At 39.8% G+C, this 9,925-nt stretch overlaps 1 protein-coding gene across 1 annotated transcript in view; it reads left to right on the plus strand.

The window, feature by feature from the left end:
• The window catches only part of DRC8 (dynein regulatory complex subunit 8), a 17,037-nt gene extending 8,384 nt beyond the window's left edge, over nt 1-8,653 (plus strand). Inside the window, exons 3-7 of the mRNA XM_010168653.1 lie at nt 543-615; nt 5,315-5,394; nt 7,320-7,362; nt 7,463-7,529; nt 8,544-8,653. Coding sequence (XP_010166955.1) covers nt 543-615; nt 5,315-5,394; nt 7,320-7,362; nt 7,463-7,529; nt 8,544-8,653 — 373 coding nt within the window. The remainder of the gene's footprint in view (nt 1-542; nt 616-5,314; nt 5,395-7,319; nt 7,363-7,462; nt 7,530-8,543) is intronic.
• Nucleotides 8,654-9,925: the final 1,272 nt, after the last annotated feature.

Raw genomic sequence — 9,925 nt, forward strand, 5'->3', positions numbered from 1 at the left:
AGTAAATGCAAGCTATGAATATATTTTGCAGCGTAAACAGGGTGGTGATAAGCTAGTGTGTTGGTCTGTTTGACTCTTTCAGAGCACAGCAGGGGCAGAGCAGGGCTGCCTCCTTCCTGACCTTTTGTAATTGTTCTTTACTGCAGTTAGAATTTGTATCTTTGTAGCATTTAGTGTAAACATATAGGTTTCTAAGTGTTTTATTAACTATATAAATGGAGACCTTGCTGCAATTAAGCTTAACAATTAGAGGACAGCAGCTGAAAAGTGACCTGCACGCAGTACACTACAACACCATAGTTAAGCATTTTTGGGGAAAGTCACAAGAACAATTATACTCTTGCAAAAGGCTCCAGAATATTTAATGTCTGTAAAAAATAGACATTGTTTACGAAGATATCATCTTAAAATTCCACATACATGTGCTTGCTGTGTTTGTACATGCTAACTCCTGTATGCAAGCTCTCAGTTGGTATCTGGATTCTCCACAGACAGTCTTATATTGCAGATTTACTGACAAAGGTGTTCTTTTTTTCTTTCAGAGAGATTGGTTCAATTGTCAGGTCACTGGGTTGCTTCCCAACTGAGGCAGAAGTACAGGAACTGCTTGCACAGGTAACTGTTTAGATCTTTTGTATTTTTTTTTCAATCTCAAACTTGCTCAAGTTTGGCCCTTCTGCCTTGCTGAGTGGGAAACCTAAGCTCTTTTCCCAGAGCTCGGAAGTGTCATGGTAGTGATTCAGACCGGCAGTCTCTCAGGTTGACCTGAAGTTTGCCTTTAGGCTGGTGAGATAACAATAACTGATGGGTTAAACTGAGGAGTTTTTGGCTGTCTTTTACCCCACTGTGACACTGTGCCAGGGTGGAGGGGTGTTTATAGAAAATGGAGGAGGAATTGGTTTTGGCTGATGAAAATGAATGTCCTAAACCTCAGTTGGATTAGGGTATCCAAACCCTAACCATCTCACTTTTCTGACATGTCACGGGCACACGCTGATGATTAAGTAATAAAAAATTGTTCTTGAGCAGGTGTTAAAATTATATGTCAAATTCCAAAAATACAGAGAGGGAAGACCTGCTGTGTGTTTTCACTGCGTCCTGTTATTGCTATCTTATAGCTACACCTCTCAACTTTCTGTCCTTCCTGAGGTCTCTCCTGGTCTTGAGATTTCTTAGTTATGGATAAGTAATCTTTTCTTACTTGATTACTTAAGTTCGTAAGTCAGAATTCAGACAAAAAACCTTGCAAGACCTAGCAGTCCTCCCGTTCTCCCAGTGATATGGAGCTTCAGTCACGTTTCTCTGCAGTTTCTTCCTACATTAATTTTTGTCTCCTTACCTGATGCATGTAATAGAAAGGATGATGTGCTGGTGCCTTGGCAGGTTATGATTAATATATGGGACAAAGAAGTGGGAAAAAGACTTCACATTCTTTCTGCAAATGGATATGCTGCCTTAAGGAATGGAAGATGCTGGGGCTGCAAAGTGGAGGAAGGATTTTGCTCTTTTTCATGTATAGGTCATGATACTGAGTATTGATCTCTCTTTTCTTCCTGTCCCCAACAAAAATTTGCATGGTTGCAGTAGTAGTCTCTCCTCAGTAGCTCTGTTTGGTCTCCTGTAGATTGGAATTTAGTGTGAGAAATCTTGTGCTAAGTCTTGTGAAAATGATGCAGCTGCTTCAGATGAGGAAGTGCAAAGAACCATCAGAGGAGAAGGATCTTTTAACATAATACTGCAATCTGTCTGCACTGGTTCTGTACTCTCAGTACCAGATTGTCCCAGCTCCCACTGACAAACAAGAAAAAATGGAAAGAGAAATTATGGTGCTTAATATAGATGATATTTTTAGTGGCCCATGGAGATTTTTGATTGCAGCAAGTGATCAGTGCAACTGACTCAAGATACAGAATTGAGAAAAGGAAGGGGATGCTTTGACACCTGCCCTGAGTCCAGGGGAACCCGGAGAGTTTAAGGCCTGCCTCGCCCTCCCAAAGAGATGTTTGTTTGTTTGTTTTTTCTCCAATTTTTAGCATTACTGTAAATTTGAGATAAGTAATACAGAACAAAGTACAATGCAATGCAGCTACAAGGTGGAATATTCTTGAGATACAATAGTATAACATTTAAGCAATTGTTGATTATAAGAATATTAAATTAAAGTACAAATACTGCAAGAAGAAAGAATCCATTCAAGAGTAATGGTTAACCTTAACTGGAAGTTAAATCTCAAAGAAGGTTTCATGATGTCTGTAAATGAAACCTTGGCATAGAGTTAGTACCAGAAGAACACCTCCTTGCAGAACTCTTAATGTAGTATGTCAATCAGGAATATATCCTAATTTGTATAAGATACCATTACTATTGACTGTGTTAATACCATTTTATCTTAATCTAGATAAAGTAAAAACTGTCTCTGTTGGCTCATTTGTAACCAAGCTATGTCCCTAGTATTTTTGCCCATTGTAAGCTGTGATTCATTTCTCTTTCTCACTCCTTGTGTCTCTCAGTCATCTCTGTTCCTATTAGCCTTATTGTAGCTAAACTAGCGTATGTTGCCTTCAAACATTTCTGCCAAATATCTTCAAATATCTGCCAAATCAGCATTTATATAACGATTTTATCTCTAAAAATTATCATATACTTTTTCCTATATTGCCTTAAGCTAAATGCTGTATTTAGTATCATACCTTTAGGCCTACTTACAAAGTTAAGGTTAAATGGTAAGCCTAGAGATGGTGAAAGCTAATCTGAGGCTTACTACAATGTCTGGAGTTTGAAATCCCAGGTTCAGCGCACTGCTCTGCTACATATCACCTAGATAACTCTGGAAGATTGTTTTGTTTCTTTGTGAGTCAAGTCCCCAAATGTTATGTGGACAGTAATAGTATGGCTGTGAGAGCAGAGTTACGAAACATAGTGAGTGCTACAGTACAGTTGTTATGGGAGCTGCGGCTGTACCCAAAGGAAAGAGAGAGAGCAAAACTCATTTGAACAAGGAAATACTGGTATTGTCAAAGCCACTGTGAAAAGGGGAGAAATTACAGAAGAAGGAAAGCATCAATAGGAAATGAGGTATAGAATAGAATTGAGCATGAGGAAGAGTAGGAGGATAGATATATCTGTAAATCTGAATACTTAACTGACTCAGGCTAGGTTAATATATTCGATTTACTCACATACCTATCCAATGTTAGAAATAGGATTAATTTTAACAGTTTGAGATATTGCTAGGCTTGTAGAGCCACTGAAATGGAAGCTGTCCTTTCCAGGTCAGAGGAAGCTGAGTTTGCTCCTCACCTCCCAGGACTAGGTCCATTGTCAGGCAGGACATAGTTCTTCCACAGAATGCTTTCTGAAGGCAAAATACAAATAGCACACCAGCAAAAAAGGGGCAAATCTGGGTGGTATTTGTCAGCGAGGGCTGACATTTTCACAGGTATTTGTTACATTGAGCTCTGAAGTGGTTATTGCCGGTGAGTTCTTCTGGTATGAAAATTAGGATGACCTTCAAGTGTTTGGATGAGCAGATCTAATGTTTTTTGGCTCTCAAACATGGTTTATTCAATTTACCATCTTCATGGATGTTTTGAGTCCTTGCTTTTGGTTGTTCTGCTTAATATGACACATCTATCTATTTCTGATGAATAGCTACCTTATTTCTTTTTCTGTCTCTGTGGACTTCTGACCTAATACTAGTTGAAGCACAGATATTCCCTAAAACATCCTGTGTACTTAACGCATCTCAATATTTGTGACACATGGAATAGTTCAGTGTATTCACGAACTGTTGTGTCACTGGAAAGAAGTTAAGTTTTGCCAGGTATTTTGTTACATCTTCTCAATCAAGCAAGGAGTAAAACAGATGATTCTGTAATGGTAAAAGGTACCATTTGCTTTAGCATGAAGCATGCAACAGCTTCATTTCCTTGCTAAAGATCCTTTCCGCTAGGCTCACCAAACAGAAAGGAAAAAGTGCTTTTTCAAGCCAATTTCCACTCTAAAGCAGCAAGAAGTGATGGCTGCCTGCTTTTAGCAACCAAAACCCTTCAGGAGTACTGGAAAAGAGGATGCAGCAGCAGTTGCAGCTCTCCATTTAAGCAACTGGATGTATCAGGCATCACGCCAACTCTGACCCAGCTCCCAAGGGGAAGATTTCTTACTTTGTCTTTTCCTGGCTCAGTTAGGAGATTTCAAATCAGTGCCTATTTGAGTCTTCTTTCAATCAGAGCTGTGTCTTGGGAGAGCCTAGCAAGGTGTTGCTGCTGCCATGTGAGACCACAAGGCATGCATCCAGTTTCAACAAAGACAGGAGCAGGCTAGCTCCATTAAGAATGGTCCTTTGGGAGTAAAACTTGAAATTTTCAGGGAAGGAATGCACCCCAATGGTGGGGAGCAGTTTTTGCCACATTGCTCATCTCCTGTGGAAATATAGGAATGCAGTGAGAGTGCTGCTAGAAGTCCCTGGTGTTTTGGGACTACTCTGTTAATTCTTTTGGGAGGGAAAGGGAAGCTTTTCTTTGTGTGGCATTTCATGGGCTGCCTTATGACTGTTTCAGACTGCCCTGACTCAGTCTGCCTGCCTCTCTGGTCCTTCCCCTGACAGCTCTCCCTGGCTTTGAAACATGTGGAGGCAACAAATTCAATCCTTGAGGTGTAGTAGACTGGGGTGATGTCCAGACTAGCACATTAATTGTGCCCAGAAACATCCTTGGGTGTTGAAGCCAGCTGGCACTGAGCAGCTCATGTCTACCCTGGTGAATGTTTTATGCAGAGTGGCTGCACAAAACAGCCCTCTGGAGAACAGTCCCTAAGGTCCAAGCCAGGCCTGACTGCTGGGGGGAGCGTTAGGTGGCACAGGCCAAAATCATGCCAGGGAACGTGGTTTGCTTTTATGGGTGGTCATGCTACACTGCTTGGGGATATTCCAGGTCCTGCGAGACTTTACTAGTATGAATGCAGTCTGAATGTTTAAACATCTGCTGAGTTATTGTGGAAGATAAGATCAGTAACTAGGCGCCCAGTTCCTTTGCATGAATGGTTTCTAAGCACAAGAGGGCAATATTGAGTTGTTGAAAGCATCCATACTACCAGGTCTGTATTTTGACTGGGATATTATTTCTTCCTCAAATTTCCTTCTATTTCATCGCAGGTATTTCACTCAGATGCTATGGTGCCATGTGATATTAAAAACCTGATATAAATATTCATAGTCTAACTGTAGTTTTAATGCAGGAAACACCCTAATTTTCTGGTTTTCATATTAGTTTGCTAATGAGTCATATAACCTGCCACACTTAAGTTTTATTTTTAGGTAGAAGAAGAAGAACCAACCGGATACGTTCATCTGGAAAAATTTCTTCCAGTGATGACAAAAGTACTGCTCGACAGAAGGTAATGGAAAGTGGCTTTTCTGTGGCTGTAGTTGCATCGAGTTTGCACAGCCAGGTTTGGTAGTGGAGAGTGCATAGGGCTGGCTTCTGTGAACTATCACAGTAGTTTATTCCAGACTGGTAGGGTTGACTCTGATTAAATATATCTACAGTAATTTTATGTGACTGGAAGGAGTACAGATTTTTTTGTTTTTTAAACTCAGTTTAGATTAGCTTGATAGATTTTGTTTCAGAGTTACTTTGTCTACATAAAATGTTGTTGTACAGATGATATAAATAATAACAGCTTATAATAATGAATTGTGATAATACGTAGCTTTTTTATTTTTAGTGTGAATCAGAATTAACTTGCTATTCAACATGTTTTGTGCATCTGTGAAATATTTTGTATGCAATTTAAGGTCATAACCATTACTTTCTCTGAACATATGAGTTAAAGTTACTGAGAAGCAGTCTGTTACAGTGTATTTTTAATAAGTTGTGTAAATCAACTTCATTTCTCAAACTGACTGCCAGGTACAGTTGAATGTATACAACTAGCACTCTTAAAAGATGACCGATCTAAAAGTCTAGAACAATAATACTGCTCATTATTCAAAGGTACATAGAAATCTTTGCATGTACACAGGAACTTGTGCTATTTTGATATTTTGCACTAAAAGCAAGATTATTTGTAGGGAATTTATCTTTCTTTTTAAAGACAGCAGCCAAGGGTTTTGGGAGACTCAGTCTTGTCCAATACTGAGAAGCTACTTTGCACACAGAGGGCCTTTGGCAGGAGGGTGTTCCACACATGAAATAGCTATAGGATTTCCCAAAACTGTCTCACAGCATCCAGAGGCATCAGGCTGCACCCTGGGGCTGTGTTTGACAGTCTTTGTGCCTGTGCCTGGACACAGACCAGCGAGCAGTGTTTGGGTCCCGGCATCACAGGTGTATGGACTTCCCAGGTTTCTGCACCTTTGCCTTCTCTGGCCTTCATGGAACGTTCCTGGCTCCACACTGATGTTCACCTTTTCACAAAATGATACCTTGCTGCTCTGGGCTCTCTCCTCCTCCTCCACACCCTCTCCACACAAACATACACACACAACCCCCTCCCACTTTCCCCAGGCTAGTGCAGGCTTCTCAAGACCCACTTTATCTTTTGGGGCACTATGTCCATAGTTCACTTATCCAAGGGCAGAGATCCAAGATTTGGATCACAAAAAACAAGGCTGCTTCTTAGCACAGCTGATTTTTAGATAGCGAAAGAGTGAGGCGGGTCTGGACGAAACAATCAAGCAGTTAGAACCTCCAGGGCTTCAGTGTCTTCTCTTAAGTATTCTTGGGGATTGGTGAGAGTCTGCTGGGATATGGAAGGTCTCCATTGCTGCACAGGGTTTCCTTTCCAGCTCTGAAATCAGGCACACATATGGACATACACACATGCCCAGTTCCCCTGTCTCTTTGAAACTGTTAGTGACAGACCTTTTCTTTTATATCTACCAGCCTCCTTTGAGCATCATCAGCTCACTAGACTGTCAGAGTCCCACTAGGTGATCTTTTGTCTAGCTACCAGTGTACCTGGACAAAACTTTTCCTTTCTTGGTTTGGCTATCTTCTGTTCAGTGCATTGGCTATGAGGAATGACTCAGCTATTATTGATTCCTACTAACTTACTCAGCCAGCCCAGACAAGCAGAAACCATTAATCTGGCTCCTTAGCACAAGGAAAATTAAACAGGAGTACAATAAAAGACATAAGAAGTAATGATATGGACAGTTCCAAAAAGTCAAGCTGGAATTAAATGTTTGCTAGACAAACTTTTAAAATTCTCTTAGAAAATAAGTTTTCCCTTTCCTTTAGTACTCATATTTTCTTCTTTCAGAGTAGTACAGCAGCCTGGCAAGCAGTGACTTAACTTTTCTTATTCAATGGTTTCAGCTACCGGCCTATTCCAGAAGATGTTCTTCTACATGCATTTGAGGTCTGTAACTAAATATTCAAGTACTTAATTGCTGGAAAGAAGTTGCTGATTCTTGATTTAATATGGTTAAAACCACAAGTTTCATTCTTTTTCTTTAAAGGCTTTGGATGAGAATAAATGTGGATATATTACTAAAGAGGAGCTGGTCAAATACTTGACTGAAGAAGGTAACATGACTTTTGTGATATCAGTATTTAAGTAAATAAACAACATTACATGTGTATATGGTACCTTGATGTCCTCATTCTACATGCCAAAACTTGCCGTAGATACACTGTCTTCAAACAATACCGTTGCCATGATGAGTGGCTGCAGACTAGAACATTTCACTGGTGAATAATACAGGGAAAGAACATTTATCTGCCTACTCTCCGACATTATAAGATGGATATTATTATTATGAAGAGTCATAATTCAACCTTGTGTGGATATTTTATGATTCTATGTACATCTCTGTGCTTCCTAAGGATGTGACTCTTTTTCTGTCCTCCTGGAGAACTGTAGTTTAGATTTCCAGATGTTTCAGGTAGTTTCAGTGCTTATTCATTCCTGCATTATCTTGATCTTAATTCTAGTGCTGTATGCAAACAAAGAGATTCAAAGACCAGATTTAAGTTGTATATCACCTAATCCTCAATATCCCTTGAAGAGCCTGCTTTTCTTGCATGGCTGACTCATGCCTGCCTGCCTCAAGTGCAAAACGATGTGCAGGCTTTGTGCAAGAGCTATCCTCAAATGGAGACCTTGTTCTCAAACAGTAGGCCATCAACAGCTTTGAAGTTCCTAAAAGAGAAAAACCAGAAGCCTGTCATGATGTAAATACAAGTGAAAGGATAGCCAAATGAGAGATAATAATTTTAATGTACGTGTTAGAAGAATTTATTCTGACAAAAATAGTTGTTTCGAAATCTCTGTGACAGAGAGGAAGAAGCTGTTTTGGAGTCTGTGGAGTAGAAGGAGAGCAGAAGATCCAGGCCCTCTGTCTCCTTTCCTTTAGACCACCTGGCTTGGTGTGCAGAACTTACACTGGCAAAAGTGAAGGAATTGGATCCTTAGTATTGCTCCATTTCTCCTCTGCATGAGGAACAAAAGGAGATCCTTGCAAGGGAAAAGTGGTATCATTTGCCAGCCCTGAAAAGAATTCTTATCAAGATAAAGTGTTATTCTCTGCTGTCTTTCAGGTGAGCCCTTTACTCAAGAAGAAATGGAGGACATGCTCTCCACTGCTCTAGATCCAGAAACAAATACTGTTCGCTACAGAGACTACATTTCAATGATGATAGTAGATTAAAGTTAAGATCTTCCCCTTTAGTGTTTAGGATACTGTTTAGTAACAGCGGTGTAGCTTGGCAGTTAGTTGAAATATGTATTTTTAAAGTATAACAAAGCTCAGCTTGTGACCTTGTGCTTATAATTAAAATAAAATCTATGTAGCTATATTTCCTTGAGGTCTGTGTACATAATGAAATATATTCACACCTGGAAAAAGAGCTCTTGACAGAAATACTGTGTAAGGTCTGGAAAAGAAATCATGGAATTTGGTTTGAAAAATAACAGGAAAAATAATGTTAATGGAGTCAAGAAATTATTTTACAATTGCTTCTGAAAAACTAATGGAAAATGAGACCTGTGAAAGTGGGCAGTAAGTAGGTCAGTGAGTACCTTAACATGACTAAAGTTCTGAAGGCATGCTACTGAGATAAACTTTTTATATTTAAATGTAATCCCTGTTTGTGTTTAACTAATAAGGCACCAGGTAGGTAACTACTTTTGAAATAATATAATAGATCAAATACACTTCCTATGATTTCTAGTTTTTATCAGATATTTGTGCTTTGTTTACTGTAGGCAGTTAAATTGGACCAGTTAGTTCCATTTTATGTTGCTTATCCATTAGCACATGATATTTTGCTTCCATTTTAAACATGCAGGTAACACTCAAACCATTGCCACAGCCAGATTTACAAAGAAAGTAATCCTTGAGAACATTTCTGTTACTAAAGGCAATGAAGAGTTTCCCTTTCATAACCGGTTTGAAAGTCAGGAGCTAAAACTGTTCGAAACTTAGGATCGTAGGACTGGAATTTGATTTTCATAAACTGATGAAGCATCACTATTTGAAAGATATTAGTGTAGAATATGTGTCTCAACTACCCTTGCTAGAAGACCAGTGCACAGACCTCACTGCCCTTCTCATTTCTAGCTTAATCACTTTCTTGACTGTTACTGTACTGTTGTCCTTTAACTTGAGTTCGAGCTCTTTGCCCTCAAGTTTTTGCCTTGTACATCATCTTCTAACAAGTGACCAGCTGTTGTCCTCAACTGAGGAGGTCTCAGCTTGCAGGAGAAGATTCTGTGGTCTGGTCCCCAAGGGCACTGTCTTGCACTTTGTGCTCCATACCCTTGACCCCATTTCTGATTATCTGCTCTCTATCAGGCTTGGTGTCCTACCACTCCTCTGTCTTAATTGCATATCCCAGCTCTCTGTCATCAGCAAACTCCATCAGCTGATGACATCTGGGGAAGACTGACACACAGAGGCATTGAATGCCTTGCCCCCTGT

This window comes from Antrostomus carolinensis, unplaced genomic scaffold, assembly GCF_000700745.2.
Source record: "Antrostomus carolinensis isolate BGI_N321 unplaced genomic scaffold, ASM70074v2 scaffold29635, whole genome shotgun sequence".
NCBI lineage: Eukaryota > Metazoa > Chordata > Aves > Caprimulgiformes > Caprimulgidae > Antrostomus > Antrostomus carolinensis.